General features: G+C 32.2%; 1 protein-coding gene across 1 annotated transcript in view; it reads right to left on the reverse strand.

The window, feature by feature from the left end:
- Window positions 1–793: 793 nt before the first annotated feature.
- The window catches only part of LOC127726572 (aldehyde dehydrogenase family 16 member A1-like), a 35,186-nt gene continuing 18,448 nt past the window's right edge, over window positions 794–17,531 (reverse strand). Inside the window, exons 8-14 of the mRNA XM_052233987.1 lie at window positions 16,319–16,414; window positions 15,542–15,784; window positions 14,445–14,599; window positions 8,284–8,451; window positions 5,752–5,956; window positions 4,575–4,760; window positions 794–4,101 (exon numbers count right to left, since the gene is read on the reverse strand). Coding sequence (XP_052089947.1) covers window positions 3,802–4,101; window positions 4,575–4,760; window positions 5,752–5,956; window positions 8,284–8,451; window positions 14,445–14,599; window positions 15,542–15,784; window positions 16,319–16,414 — 1,353 coding nt within the window. The 3' untranslated portion in view covers window positions 794–3,801. The remainder of the gene's footprint in view (window positions 4,102–4,574; window positions 4,761–5,751; window positions 5,957–8,283; window positions 8,452–14,444; window positions 14,600–15,541; window positions 15,785–16,318; window positions 16,415–17,531) is intronic.

The raw sequence follows: 17,531 nt of genomic DNA on the forward strand, positions 1-17,531 counted from the left end.
AATTTGACAGGAATGAAGGGGGAGAAATTTGGTCTGCCACTTGGAATAAAGGCATGTTGGATAGGGTCAGATTTTGATTGGCAACAGGCCAACTACAAACCCCATCTAAAGTGTTGTTGTATAGGACAAATGGAACATGTGCTTAAAATGAATACAAATCCATGTTCTATGGCAAAATGACAGAAATGTCACAAATGTGAGTTGTGAAATTCCCAACTTCTTTGTTAGTTTTCAGCAAGATCAATATCTGGTCTGGACCTGCTTCACTGCATATAATTGATTGATGTAACATGTATACCGGAGCATAACTGATCCTTCCCAGACCAAATATTGAAACCATTCACTTCAAAAGGAGCCAAGAAAAGTTTGAAGGAAATTTTCTTGTACAATGAGTGTTGTAAAATTTCAAAATATTAGCAAACAGGAAGTGGCTACACTGCAGATGTAAAAATTGCTTACTCACTACAACTCAACATTATCAAGCTGCAGACTAAATATTAAATCATTCCCTTTCATAGAAGCCAAGAAATATTTGACAGAAAGACAGACAAACAGACAGACAGACTGACATACCAGTCAAGCGGGGTCAAGGGGTTACTGGACCTGCTTCTGCCTTCATCATTTTGTGAGAAACTACCTTGTCCTTAGTTTCCAGTTTCCTTGAACAGCTCAATATCTCTGGGGCATTTAAAAAGGGAAGAAAATGGGATTAAAAATATTGAATGCCATAAATTGAAAATCTTGTACAGTGGCCTTATCAGAAATTACACTAGAATCAACAAAGAATACAATATCAACAATCAACAATTTTATTATAGTTCCTGAATATTATATAAAACAAACAGTTTAGCACTATAAACAAAAAGTGTACCTTAAAATGAATTCATATTATACAAAACTATAAACTGAGATTCAAAATAATATAATTTCAACTACAAAACAAACATATTTGTCTTTTTTAAAATGTGAACTTTTTTTCCTGAATTTGTACATTAAAAAAACAGTTTATGAACTACAAAAATGTGTCCACAGCTATTATGCAACAACAACAATATATACTTTCTCTAATTTGAATGTTTTTTTCACATTTCTCGTTCAGAGTAAGAAAAATACTTTTCATCTCTTGAGAAAACTTTGTTCTCGTCAAATGATTGGTAGAAATTTATTTATGACGTCAAATTTTCTTGGTTTCTTCTGAATTTCCTATTGTGACGTCATGAAAAAAGGCGACCATGCCTGATGACATCACATATAAAGAACACGACTTTCTGCAAATCTTTGAAAAAGAAGGATAAACTTTGTTTGGATATCGTTTAAAAATCATTAGAGAAACAGATTCCACCACCATATATAACTCATGTATTACGATATTTCTCCACTCTCAACAGTTAAATTTTAATTATTTAAAAAGATCAGCAAGCTTCACCCTGTAAATATTAAAATTTAACTGTCTCGAGTGGAGAAATATCGTAACACACTTGATGCAGTGGTGGAATCTCTATCTTCTTTCATTTTTCACAACATCCTGTGTGAAATATGTGACAGAGTAATTTACACTGCAAAAATAAGTACAAACACTGTAATACAACATTTTAAAAAGGAGAAGCGAAACAACTAATGGCATCACTTATTAATCAGTATTGGACTTATTAGACATATGTATAATGCATTTGTTATTATTAGTAGTAAATACAGTTGAACTGTATGTGTTATACAATCAATGACAATTGTGCTGTATCAGCCATCAGTGATAATGTCTAAATCAGTCATGGTTTTAAATGCTTTATCAAACCCCTATTCTGTATGACTTCATGTCATTGATATCAATCATGGCTTTATCAAACTCCTAATCTGTATAACATCACGTAGCATGAAAAACTTCTACCTAAAGAATATAATAAAGTATATGATATGGCTTTTTTAATATCACACACCTTAATATTGAAAAACCCATTTGATATTCTCTATTTACAATAGGTAACAGAACATATTTTACATTTGAGGTATTTTTTGTTACTATTCTTTAACTGGAAAAATGGAGATAGTTCAAAATTGAAACATAATTATTGGATCGTTTTGAATACATTTCAAGTAGGGATGTTAGGTCCAAAACTTATGCCACTTTTCCAGACATTCCTACTGAAAAAAATAATATAGGAAAACTGAATAAAATACATATATTTAAAGCATGATTTACCTGATTGTATATTAAATTCAAAGAGCTGCCTTAAAAAATCAATTAAAGTGAAACTAAAAGAATTGTCTCCTTAAAATATTGATACATGTATAAACAAGCACTGCTTACCTAAATCAAATTCTTAGACATGTATATGTACATCTATAGCATTTTATCAAAATAACCATTCCCATAAGATATGTCCTATAGATGAATATCCTTTACATACACCAAAACCATTTGATATATGATTGTCATGCATATCATAAAAGGAATATATGGCCAACACTAGAGGAGAGAAGAAAAAACGCTAGGCTTACCCTCCTATAAAAAAATTTCAAACCAGGAAGTAAAGATTTTTGCTGGTGACAAACTTATACAAAGCACACTCCAAACAGTGACAGGATAGTCAACCTTAGTCAACGGTGGTCACTTAGTGGTAGAAGTAGAAGCGAAATATTGAATGCTAATTACAGTGAAATATCAAATCTCAAAACAAAATAAAAATATTACTATAGTTCAAGCTCAGCCTATCTAAATGTAATGTAATCATGAAGATTTAGGCATATCTTATACTTGCTCTCAAATGGTATATTTCATAATACAACAAGCACCACTAAAACATAATTAAATGCTGGCAGTTAATTTAATATATAATATGCATATATACACTGCATGGATCACCCCTCCTTTGAACTATATACATTAATAATATAAATGAATGGAAGACTAGATTTTCAGGTAAACATGATAAATCATACCAAATAATATATAAAAGTCATAAATGTTTAGCATCTGTTAAACTTCAAAAATATAGATATTACCTAAAAACCAAACATTTTCATTACTTAAATCAGAAGATATTTTAGTGAATATATAATTCTTTTTTAAATAGTTTCATTAAGATGCAATTTTTAAAGGAAGAGATATGAAAGGTACCATAATAAAATCTAAATGTATCATGACCAAAATCTGACGGAAATATTAATTTTCACAAGCGACTTATTTTTGTGACTTTCACGAGTAGAAAAATAACATGAATATCAATATGTGAAAAATAAACTTCGCTTTAATATCAAGAAAGTGAAAAAATCTTGAAAATAAATTGCTGCAATGTTGGCTCGAAAGTACTTAACATAAAATGAAGTATGTGCGAAAATAAGTTGGTTTACATTATGTTATTTGATAAACTTTAAATAATTAATGATTTTCAAATATTCTGGAAACCAGATGTAGCCTAATCATATTTTCTCCTTTTATTATACATTGAACCTTTGTAATACTAATCACAACCCTTTCTATTCATGACTTAAGCTATCTTTTCAGACAAGAAAATGGGGTTATCTATCTAACAACTCCAGCTAGAATGTAAGTTTGGACGGTTTACATGATTAAATATTAACATTCTTAAAACATGACTTAAAATTAAATATCTAAACAATACTGAAACTATTTGAGAATGTATCTATGCTGACCAGTAATTTGTTTGTCCTTATGTACATAATTCCAGATATTAATTGTTAATTCAATAAAATGAACAGATCTATCCAAAATCCAAAGAAAAAAATTACAGGACATGACTGTCATATATTAATTCACTCAAGACGTCTCTGTCATATTTTTCTTTAATTTGCAAAGATGTCCCCCATTGGAATCCAGATATTTTTACACTGTATTGATTGATACAGGAACTCTTCTCCTTGTCCTTGTTCTGGGTCAGTCCAATCTCTGGCCAGTCCATAGTTCACCCAGGTCCTCTTCACATTCTCGGCAGACATATATTCCACAAATTTGGACCCCTCTGCAGTTCCGAAGTACCACATGGACTGGATATCCTGATGCTCAGTAAGATATTTGGCCAAGTGGTTACGATCTCCAGTCAAAATGTTGACAACACCTCCTGGAAGGTCAGATGTGTCAAATACCTGTAATACAATAATATTTTCCAATATTACAAGTATAATAGAGACAGGGAACAAGAAACTTTTAAAAGGAGTGTTATGGTGGTTTCACTTGGGAGATTTGTTGTAAATTATGTAATAAAAAAAGAAAAGGTGCTGAACCTGAAGACCAAAATCGTTGCCCCCTTTATCAGTTTTATATCCAATATTTTTTAGTGAAGCAGTTATAAAGATGGCTATAAGTTTAACATGCAGTCCCTTTATGGGTTATATCATATTTTCAGAGATTTTCATTTCATGTACATGCATCCCATGTTGTTTTCATATATATATTTCATATTCAACCCTCATTTATGTATATACATTTTTCATCTGTAAACAGGTTTTGAAAAGGAATTCTTTGTAATACAATTATTGAATTATCACTTCATATTTGACACTTTCCGTCATGAAATCAGACGTACATTTCATCAGAAAAACCAAACAAGACCTCTTACCTGGTACAAATCTAAAGCTGACAGTGGGTATTTCTCACTTGGTACAATAACTATGACATTCCCTCTAATTACAGCTGGAGCAAACAGTGACACAAAGCCTAACAAGGGATAATCATCTGGACATGCAATACCAATCACACCCATAGGCTCATGGACTTTAACTGTACAACCATACAATGTTGTCTCCTGTCAAAATAGAAAATAGATAATACAGTAAATTCAGAAATTATTGAGAGGTGTTTATTAATGCGAATAATGCGACTGAATGAGTATCATAATAATAAAAAAACTCTCATTCTGATCTCTGATACATATACATGTATGTGGCTTTTCCTAAAATCTGCATAACTATATGCAGATTTTCCTTAAATCCCAACAATCAATCTTACAAATTAGTTAATTCTTCAAAATTCCCAAATAAAATTTCTAAATTAACAGTATACAGCTCAGAAATTTTTTCAAAACACCCAATGGATTGTAAACTATTTTCAAGTTCACTTGTTGTTGGTGTATTCATATAAAAAGAAAATCAAAGTTTTTACATATTCTGAAAAATTTATATACAGTCGACTGAAGTTATCTCGAAGTCTGCTGAACCAGAGAAATATTTTGAGATACCTGTAGTTCGACTCAAACGAATACCGGAAGTTTGACAGACCAAGGGACACAACTCTTGCTTAGCTTGGTAAGGCTAAAGTCAATCCTCATATGTATATATATGGGTCGTGGTTGATATTCTGGTCTTACATTGATGTATTTGTATGTAATCCTCTATTATTTTATAAAATTTCTTTTTTGTCTCTTTGTTATTTCTTTGCACAGTAACAATTTTCCTGTGGTTTTCAGCAGCAAAAAATAATTGACACTGTTTCAAATGCATGTTGAAAGAAAATAACACAACCTTTATATAACATAAGTAAATAATTTCTCAGTTTTTAGAAAATTTAGATTTTTTATTTTTTTATTTCGATCTTTATCTACAAGACAAGACTTCAAATGAGTAGTTTTGAGTTGCTCACTTAAGTCTTAATCCTCACTTTATGCACAACTAAGCTCATTAATGTATGATTACAGTTAATTGATGATAAAACATTTTAAGTAATATTTCTGTAAATCTATAAAAATCCATTACTAATTATTTATTATGGCGATTAAAGAAAATCTTAGAGATACCAACCTGTACAGAGCCTCCATATTTATCACAGTATGCACCCCAGTGGAACAGTCTCTGTACTGACAGGTCCACTTCAGTCCTACAGTCGTCCATGGATCGTCCCGTCATCTGATGTATCCTGTTAGCCACTTCATCTCGTCGTAACTCAAGGTTCTCAGCCATGTAGTATACTATCTGTGCTCTGTTATGTGCTGCTCTCTTACCCCAACTATTCAAACATATAAATTAAAATCAGAGACATCTAATCAACAAGCAATGAATAAGCTATTATATGATTTAAAAAAAAAATTAATAAAAACTTACAATTTCTTAACCAATCCTCCTAAATGAGGGATCCATGAGTCTTGGTACACTATGTTACAGAAATAATGTATTTCATTTAGACTCTTTAACATGGCTGGAATAATACAAATAGGGCTCGCCACAGGATTTCTTTTCCTAGCAATATTGGCCATCAAAAGTCAAGGACTTTAGACAATCGGCAACATCGGGGAAATCCAGTACCACTTATGCTCACAATAGTGATTCTACAGTCTACACATATATGTAAGTCCCATTAGAGCACACTAAAGGGACAACATTTTCCATAATCAACATGGGCTGAAACATTACAACTAGTACTTCACATCATCATAATGGCCTGTAAGATTACTGGGGTTATAATCAGGGACAAATACACTCATTGACATAGGATATATGTACCACTAGGTCTATCCATAGGAATTGATTAAATTAACAATTAACTTTCTACATACACATATGTCTAACCTGTGCAACCTATAAATGATTAGTATTCACAAACTTCAACAACTGTTGACACCACCAATGCAGACTCTAGAAACTATATTAGAAGAAAGTATCCATAGGACACAGATGCCACCTTAGGCAGCAAATTCAGCAATTTTTCTATTTATAAAGGGACATAACTAGAGGAAATTGAAAGTGACCCGACTCAAATTCAAACTAAATCTGTGTTTGGTGGAAATAAGCATAGTGTATATGTTTTATAAGATTAGGTTGCAGCAAAAGTAAAAGTTAGAGTGCAGAAACTGCAAATTCAACAATTTTTCCATTTATAAAGGGACATAACTCGAGAATGATGAAAATGGCATAATCCAAATTTTCGAACTTAAGTCTGTGTTAGGTGGTAATAAGCATTGAGTATAAGTTTCATAATATTTAGTTGAGGCAAACTAAAGTTAGGGAAGGAAAACTAATTTTGGGACGTATGTACGTATTGACGCACATAAGTCAGGGCTCACACTACTTCAGAATTATAGGGAGAAGTGACTTCTCATTTTGAAACTGATAGGGAGAAGTGGTGAGATTTGAAAGAGAAGTGCTCGTTCGCTCGTGGCGCTTCAATGTTTGGTTTTTACTATAATATAAAGGGTCCTATGTTACCTTTTTTTTTTTTTTTAAATAGGTGCTCAATTCATACCTGAATCAATTAAAGTAACAGTTGTTTCAGTTTATGTCTTAAATAGTCATTTATAAAAAAGAACTTTTTTATATCAAAAAGGAAAAAAAAAGTATCATAAATCAATTGAAATGCAATTAAAAAACTATTCTGTTTATCATAATAATAAAATTCATTGTTTCTCATTAAAAAGATATAAAATTAAACAAAGTTAAGCATCTTTAATCAATAAATTGAAACAATGTATTTACATGAAAATGTATACATTTAGCAAGGAGATCTAACCAAAAGTTTGTTAATGAGTGTGGAATTCGTAATTTTCACTTTTGGGATCATTATTCTTTTGTCAGCTGTTCAATTCAAGTGTCAATAGTTATTATCGTAAGAATACGGATTTCGGTTATAGCTGGTCCGCTTCCGATGAATCCCGCCTCTGATCTGTGGTTCGTACAAATATTTCAATGGCGAAGAAAATTTACTAAAATAAACAATGTTTGACAAGCGATACGGAAAGGAATATGACGCTTTTAATGCAATTAATGGACCATACATTAACTAAAAGCAATTTTGATCACTTTCTAAAGAAGTAACAATCTTATTTTGCCGAAAATCAGAATGTTTTGATATACGATCTCAAGTAACAAGTACCAGAAGTGAAAGATAGTATACTTCATAGAAGTTGTTTCTTTGAAATAACATACGACCAATCTGTAAAGTCAATACTTTCACATCTTTTCTAAAGATATAAATCGTTTATGTCTTTGAATTTCTTCACTTTTAAATGAAAAGTATGCTGTTTCATTGACTTGGTAAATATGGGAAATCATCAATGACGAAAGCAACTGCAAGCAACTATTGTGAACACCAAGGCGACTAGATATCGCTTTTGACGGGCAGGCAAAGCGAAGTGACTGACGGGAAAGCGACTTTGTCGCCTGCTAGTGTGAGCCCTGTAAGTACACACAGACAAGGGTAAACCTTAATGCCTCCTTAAACAAGTGGTGGGGGCTAACAATTTGGCTTTTACAATACCATTGGACCTAATCACATGGACTGATACACACTCAGCAATCAGGGCTATACAGAACCATTGGGCTCACTAAGGGGCTACCTACCCTGCAGCAGCAGCATGTGCAGCCTCTACTGCATTCCTGACATCCTTTCTGTTACCCTCACCAACATGGGCTATAACAGTACCATTTGGGCTCACCACAGGTCTGGAGTAGGGTGCATCTGGTCTGGCTTGTTTACCACCATAATACATCTTAAATGTTCTGTCAATTCTGTCAAAAATACAGAGTGCTTAAAGTCTTAAATCAAAATAATTATAACCTGTTGTTTAAAAAATTAAAATTCAGAGACTTTTTAACATTATTGTGAAAAATGTTATTTGACAAACATTACAATAATTAATAAATTGCTTCGCCTGCAGCTGGATATGACCCCAGAGGTCCAACCCTGAACAGATGGGGCAAAAATGGACACACTATTCGCGCTTGATACAGGTCTGAATTTGGATTGTAATTAAATATTTGACACATAATAGGTTTCTGACACAGAATAACTGTAGTCAAAGAACTTAGAATTGTTTATATGATTTGAATTTATATTCAATTTTTTGCTTTTGTGCATTACACTATGCTGTTGCGAATTGTCCTCCCCACCCACCCACCCTTTTTTTTCAAAAAAAAAAATCTTGTGGAGTAAAAAATTGTCCCCATCCCCCCACCCCCCACCACCAATTTTTGAACCTCTCCCCCACCCCCCTTTTTCCAAAAAAAAATTCTTTCCATCAAGATATGGTCATAATCTCAATTCAAATTTCCAATGGAGTTTGCAACCATAATTACCCATTTAAATACATCATAAAAGTCTTAAAATAGAAAATGACATACATAATCATGGCTAAAATTAATTTACCTTAATCAGCATTTTTAAAATTATTAAAATAGTAACTTCTAAAAATAAATTGACAGCTAATCACCTCAAGACAATACACATAATTTAAAAGCAGTGTAAGGGAGGTAATTCAAACACAACATTGAATTACCTCCCTTACACTGTAATTTGTACTTAAGGGCAATTCCATTAAAATGTATGCGGGAGAGTAGGAAGGGAATTTCAAAATATCCCTACAACCAAGAACCATTTTTTAGATAATTTTGCATATTTGGTAATAGACGCATACTGAAAAAAGATCCATGACCCACATTCAATAATTAAACTTCCTTTCCTACGTACCCTCCCACATACATTTTAATGGAAAAGCCCTAAGTAATTGTCCATTAACCAGGACACCCTTGTTTTTTCTCACTTTTTTGCCCCTAATTCCTAAACGGTTTGAGCCAAAACCCCCCAAAGCCAATCCTAACCATCCCTTTGTGGTATAGAAACTTGTGGTATAATTTCAGAGAGATCTATACACCGTTCCACAAGTTATTGTCTGGAAACTAGAAAAATGCTTATTTGGACACCTTTTTGGCCCCTTATTCCGAAACTGTAAGAACTATAACCCCCAAAATTAATCCCAACCTTCCTTTCGTGGTTATAAACCTTGTGTTTGAATTTCATAGATTTCTATTTACATTTACTAAAGTTATTGTCCGGAAACCAAATGTCTACGGACGACGACGACGATGTGACACCAATATACGACCAAATAAAAAACTCCCTTTTCAATATTGACTAAATTCTACAGCAACATGAAAGAGGTTGTGTGTTATTTATTTATTCATTCTATAAATTAGTTGAGTTTTGCTTTAATAAATGCATGCATTAATTTTCTCATATTTGCTTTTTAAATTTACATTGAAAGGAGATCTGACATGTACAGCACTAAGCCAACAGGTAGTAATAGATCATGGATATATTACTACATAAAATTGCTCTCTATAATGTGCAATGATTGCTGCAGGCAGCTATATCAATATAAGTGCAAAAACGGAACAAAAACCTGTAAAATATGTTTGGAATTATACATTTTTAAAATCATGTCATTTTTGAGTTTTATTGTATGTAAAAATTTGTAAGGGGTTCCGCGGAACCCTGTGTCTTGCCTGCAATTGCTGCTGTCAGTGTAAAAGTGTTATGTTGACTTAAAAAGTATGGCCATTTATCAGTAAAATACAGAATTAAAAAAAAAATAAAACTTTTTCATTAGATGCTATTTCATGGTCTTGAAGATTAGCTTCTGTCCAAGTTTCATAACAATCCATAATGGTTTACAAATTAATCATGTCAAAAAATTTTAATCCCAGACTGTCTGTAAATGTTAACTGTAAAAAACTAAGTCCATCTATCAGAAAAATATACTAATAAACAGCTGCGCCATGAGCGCATGATACGCCTGTCCTCTTGTGTGTGAATTTTTATGCAATAAGCATAAATAGTTTCTGACATACGGCGTGACATGCGAAACCCCCCTTTTTTTTTTTACAAAAAACTCAATATCTCTGAAATAAAATTTTGAATCAAAACCAAAAAGTATACAGATCTTTAGATTAATATAACTAAGAAGTGTGTAAAATTTTAAGCAATAATCATAAATCGTTTTTGAGATACGGCGCGACATGTGAAAACCCCCCCTTTAAAAAAAAAAAAAAATCAATATCTCAAAAATAAAATTTTGAATCAAAACCAAAAAGTATACAGATCTTTAGATTAATATAACTAAGAAGTGTGTAAAATTTTAAGCAAAAATCATAAATCGTTTTTGAGATACGGCGTGATATGTGAAAAACCACTCCCCCTTTTTTTACAAAATACTCAATAACTCAAAAATAAAATTTTGAATCATCACCAAAAAGTATACAGATCTTAAGGTTAATATAACTAAGAAGTGTGTAAAGTTTTAAGCAATAATCATAGACTGTTTTTGAGATACGGCGCGACATGTGAAACTAGAGGCTCTCAAGCCTGTGTCGCTCACCTGTATTTACTGATGCTTTGGAAATCATGTAAAATAAGGTTAAAATTAATAATTAATAGTATTAGATATTAGATATTATAATGATATCTAAGATAATTACAAAAAACTGCAAAATTTTTGTAAAATTACTAACTCAGGGGCAGCAACCCAACAACGGGTTTGTTGGATTCTTCTGAAAATTTCAGGGCAGATAAATCTAAATCTGATGAACATTTTTGCCACCTGTCAGATTTGCTCTAAATGCTTTAGTTTCAGAGATATAAACCAAAAACTGAATTTTAACCCTATGTTCTATTTTTAACCAAGTTGGCCATGATGGTTGGAAGGCAGGGTCATCGGACAAATTTTTTAAAACTAGATACCCTAATAATGATTATGGCCAAGTATGGTTAAATTTGTCTCAGTAGTTTCAGAGAAGAAGATTTTTGTAAAAGATTACAAAAATTTACGAAAAATTGTTAAAAATTGACTATTAAGGGCAATAACTCCTAAAGGAGTCGACTGACAATTTTGGTCGTGACAACATATTTGTAGATCTTACTTTGCTGAACATTATTGCTGTTTACAGTTTATCTCTATCTATAATAATATTCAAGATAATAACCAAAAACTGCAAAATTTCCTAAAAATTACCAATTCAGGGGCAGCAATCCAACAACAGGTTGTCAGATTTGTCTGAAAATTTCAGGGCAGATAGATCTTGACCTGATAATCAGTTTTACCCTATGTCAGATTTACTCTAAATGCTTTGGTTTCAGAGATATAAGCCAAAATCTACATTATAACCCTATGTTCTATTTTTAGCCATGGCGGCCATCTTGGTTGGTTGGCGGGATCATCGGACACATTTTTTAAACTAGATACCCTAATGATGATTGTGGCCAAGTTTGGTTAAATTTGGCCCAGTGGTTTCAGAGGAGAAGATTTTTGTAAAAAGCTAACGACGACGACGACGGCGGACGATGGACGACGGACGCCAAGTGATGAGAAAAGCTCACTTGGCCCTTTGGGCCAGGTGAGCTAAAAAAAACAAGCACCTGTTTTAGTTACTAAGTCCCGTAACTCAAAAAGTTTTAATCTTATTTTCACCAAAAAGTATACAGATCGTTTGACCATCATAAGAAACAACTATGTTAAGTTTCATGAAATTTGGATAAGTCATTCTCAAGATACGGTGCAACATGTTTACGCCGGACAGACAGACGGACAGACAGACAGACAGACAGACAGACAGACGGACAGACAGACGGACGGACGCCAGACATTTGTATATCATAATACGCTCGTCAAAAATTTGACGGGCATATAAAAATGAAAAAAATATATTTTCAAAGGTTTGCTTCAGACATATCTTTTAATCACTAAAAAGCTTCTGCCAAAGTTTCATAAAACTCTAGGAAGGTTTGACAAAATATATGATGTGTAACAAAATTTAACCCCAGACTGTATCTACTTGTTAACTGTAAAAACAAACTAAGTCCATTTATCAGAAAAATACAGAAAAATGAAAATAAATATTTTTAAAATTTTGCTCTGGATACTGTATTTTGGTCATAAAAAAGCTTATGTCCAAATTTCATAAATTTCCATGAAGGTTTGACAAAGTTATTGATGACTGAAAAACTTTTAACCTCAAACTAAATCTGAATGTTAACTGTTAAAAAAAACTAAGTCCATTTCAAGGCTTCCAAAACGGTCATATATTCCGGACATTTGTATAATGTCCGGTAAAAGTCCAGCTGGGCAAAGCATGAAACGGTCATGTACTTTTTAGTTTTCAAGGCTTTCTTAAGAGACGGTCATTTTAACATAATTCGCGATCTTTTTAACCCAACCTTTTGCCTTTAACAGCCACACATTTCCGGTCATAAAAGTGACATGATCATTAAGTACTATCAAAACAACCCCTACTTTAATACCTTCTCATTTTAATCAAGGCTAATTAGTTGTCGAACAGCTGAAAATTACCTGTTCAAGTGACAGGTAAACTATTTTGAACCGGACATTGATCGGTCTATTCAAAGTTATTTTCTTACATTTCAGCGGTTTGCATCTAATTTATTATTCAAAAAGATTTAAATTATCAGAAATACAGTACGTTTGCAAATATGATTTGATGAAAAAATTAAAAAGGTGAAAATGAAAAATCGTCATAACCACGTTGTTTGAACCAGAGACATGTCTCTGTTTGAACTAGTACACGTGTGCGCATGTGCCCAGGTGTGAAATTTGATTATGCATCCTATTTTCTTCAAAAAATGCTTAAATTGTCATTGATACCTTTATTTCTTGTTTATTTCGAATATTTTCTTGAAGAAATAACGAAGAAAGAGCTACTTACACTCATTCATGCTTTGCAAACGTACACGGAATTAATGTATCCGTCTCTGGTCCATGTTTTACCATTGTCAAGATAACATCCGGTTTCAGATTTAAAAACGAAAGTAAAGTTTTTGACATCGTTATTTTGCACAAATAAAGAGTCTAAGGCAGATATAAGTACGCTGATGTTGCACACTTCAAATGATGCACTGCCAATTTAACAGTTTACGTCAGAACTTCGAATTTGAATCAAAGAAAGTTTAATATCGTTTTTTTTTTAATGTCAATCATTGGGATGGCCAAAACGGCACCTGATTTCCATAATTGCCTTTTGTTTATTTTGTCTTAAGGGATTAAAATCAGGATAATATATAAAATGTCCGGCTGGCTAAAAATTATTTTGGAAGCCCTGGTCCATTTATGAGTAAAATATGGAAAAATGAAAATAAATATTTTCAAAATTTTGCTATGGATACTGTATTTTGGTCATAAACGAGCTTCTGTCCAAATTTCATGAAATTCCATGTAGGTTTGACAAAGTTATTGTAGTCTAAAAAAACTTTAACCACAGACTGAACCTAAATGGAATCTAGGATCGCTGTCTCACTTTCCCGAAATAAATTTCACAGGCTCGACAAAAATGTAAAGTATTTCAAGAAAATACATAATGAATGATAGAACATACATGTAGAATTAAATGCATGTCTGTTTAAAATGAGGCCAAAAATATAATTCAAATTGTTTGATGTTGCCTACCTACCCAAAAAATTTTATAACACAAATCATTTCAAATTTGTGTTTAAAGATTTGTTCATGCCCTTCTGTTGCCTTCTTGTCTAAAACAGTTAACATGATATTGGCACAAAAAATTATATCCTTACCTACCTACCCAACCCTACAAGGCATGGATAGGCATCATCAAACAAAGAATTTTTTAAGGGTGGTCTGATATATATAAAAAAAACATTTACCATTATATTGAACATAACCTTTTCATGACAGACTAATATCCTACAGTAAACTTACCCTGGCACGTTACCATCTGCTGAAATCTCATTTTTTTGGTTGTTCCCTATAGTTGGTCTGGCCTGAACCATCTGTCCAAAAGCTTTTAGGTCCAACTGCACAGGTTCTGGTCTGGGCCTCTTTTCCCAGGATGGTCTGACATACTCAAATAGTCCCTGCAAAAGAATTATAATACTGACATATCTCTAAATAAAGATATAACCCCAGTAATAATTTTTTTACTTATCTTATCATATCAATGAATATGAATTTATTGAAATGATGGGAATATGTCAATAAGCCAGCAACCTAACATCGTAAATTCATAAAAAAGACAGCAACCCAGGATCACAAATCTACCAAAATAGACATCTCTTAGGTTATGAAAAGTCAAAGTTAAGCTGAAAAACATTTACCACTAAAAATATTAACAACCGTGGCTTATTTAACAAATTTAACGGTACTAAACCAACTAAAAAACAATACTTGCAAACTCAAAAAATTGGCTATAGTTTTGCATTGGCCTATCATAAAGGTAACACGTCATCTATGAAAAGTGATTTCGAAATTAATTAAATATGAAGCATTTTGCTAAATTAATACGAGGAAAGCAAAATTAACAAATAAAGAATAGAGATCTTCAAATCAGAGTGTAACTGTTTCATAACTCCCTGTTGAAGAGTAGTGAATTTATATCATTTATCAATTGTGAGTGAATATCTGTTGACTGATGAAATACAACACAGTCTCACTGTGAGACAAAAAGGTTTGTAAAAATCAATGAATACACATAGTCATAAATTTCATTATATATATAGGAAAGTTGTCATTAAATATTGCATGTTTAAACTATATTCAAAATACTAGTCCAACAATCATTAGAAGCCATCGTAATGGACAGTCTAACCCCTATTGAATTCAAGAGACAAATGCAAATCATGTGAATCTGAAAATTTACTGGAACATTTGGCATTTCATTTGTAAAGTTATCGTGTCCATCCTCTTATAAATATCCTTCTAATGTCATAATACCAAAAAGGAAGTATTGGAAAATATTTAGTCACACCAAAGCCTTTACAAACAACATAAACTGTGCCACCAGCTACATTTAACCATACCTCTTTGCCACCATCTCTACCATAGCCACTCTGCTTGTAGCCACCAAAGCCAGCTGCTGAATCAAACAAATTGTGGCAGTTGATCCATACCGTCCCAGCCTTGATACTGAGTGCAGCTTCCAGAGCTAATGGAATATTCTCTGTCCAAACACTCCCTCCTAGTCCATAGATAGTGTTATTAGACAGGGCAATAGCTTCCTTAGCTGTCCTAAAGGGTAATACAACTAATACTGGACCAAATATCTGCAAAGTAGAAAAAGGTTCATGCTACTAGTAATATAAATAAAAGGAGATGAGAGGAATATATCAATGAGACAACTACACAAAAAATATTGTTTTCATCACTCTATGAACTTGAAGTATTCCATAAATGAACAAACAGAGTTGTAAGTGGGTATTTCCAAAAAATATTGTGTGTGATAACTTTATTTTCTGGTATGAAAACCCTAAGAAACAATAACATTTTTTTTGTATTAGTATTTAAAATGCCCAATGATTCCTAAATTCACTTATTTCTGGAATAGCCGTAATTTAACATATAAATAAATAAGTAAACCTAATTATTTGACAATTATTGCAAATTTTATCCAATGTGTTATATCGGGCAATATCTTTATGTCGTAAAAGTGTTCAATATAATAATCAAAATGAATGTCAGTTTAAGCTTTCCTCAACTTTGTTATATTCCAATTCGAAATATAATTAAAACTAAGAATTTGAAGCATTTGAGGTGGAAGTAAATGAGGATACTGCCTGATGATTAATGATAAACCTCACCTCCTCGACAACAACTCTAGATACTGTCTGTACATTGGTGATTATAGTTGGAGGATAGAAACAACCTTTCTTTGGTATAGGTGAAATCTGGAATATCTGTAAGAGAAATCATGTGATTTGTTAAGGGGCATGAGCTGTGAAATTTGTGTTCACCGATTTGACTCAAATTCTCATATTTGATTTATAACATACTATAACGAATATCCAAATTACAAAAAGTCTAAAATAAACAATTAACAAAGCATGGACTCAATAATATGTATCAACATTTCATGTGTATTGTTGTCTAGACGTCATCTAATTAACCATCGAGATGACCTCCGAAGACTGCAGATGGTCATATATCCTAATATAAACATACATGTAAATATAAATAAATAAAAAACACGTGCAATTGGATTTTTCTAGGCCTGTTTGATTTCATACTGTAGGTTAAAAAGTATGTTTATCATTGTTTTTACCTGTATAAGAATGATATTCTATGGATCGAATCAATCAACCAAATGGTTCATCCTTGTTTCACTTTCAATGTTGACATTCTTTTCCTTTTAATAGCTGAATACATCCGTAACCCATCTCAAGCTAAGGGGTTAAATTGAAGGTCACATAAATTCGGATTTAATGAGGTCGAATTATTCACTTGCAAGTGAATAATTCATCAGCAACGTTTCTTAGCTCATTTTTGGCAAAATTGAACCAAATTGGCTGTTTTAATCGAATTATTATTTCACTATTTCACTTTCATCAATGATCATGATGATTGAACAAAAAAAAAAAACATATTTTAATTTTTTTTATATCTCGTAGCTAATGCCCCTTTAATGAGATCACATAACAAATATTAAAGGTCATGTGACTTTGGAATCTGGAAAAGGTCTTTATAAGAAAACATGTGATGTGTTAATGCCATCACATTACAAACAAGTGAGGTTATGTAAATGTTAAATCATCAATGATCAAACTTGAATATCTGTAATTAAAAACATGTTACCTTCAAATTATTGTGTTATTAAAGTTTTGACCAGCAAATCCCTGGTTTATGTTCGTTCTGGGAGAAAATAATCTTTTAATCCTTCAAAATTACATGTAGTTTTAATAATGTGTGTTAAATTTGAAGTTAATGCAACCTTAAAGATATTTTGGTTCACTTTGTAGGTCATGTCAAATGTAAGCAGTTAACTTGACTTTTACAAATACATTTTTTTTTAATTTC

The sequence above is a fragment of the Mytilus californianus genome, unplaced genomic scaffold (genome assembly GCF_021869535.1).
Source record: "Mytilus californianus isolate M0D057914Y unplaced genomic scaffold, xbMytCali1.0.p SCAF_18, whole genome shotgun sequence".
Taxonomy (NCBI): domain Eukaryota; kingdom Metazoa; phylum Mollusca; class Bivalvia; order Mytilida; family Mytilidae; genus Mytilus; species Mytilus californianus.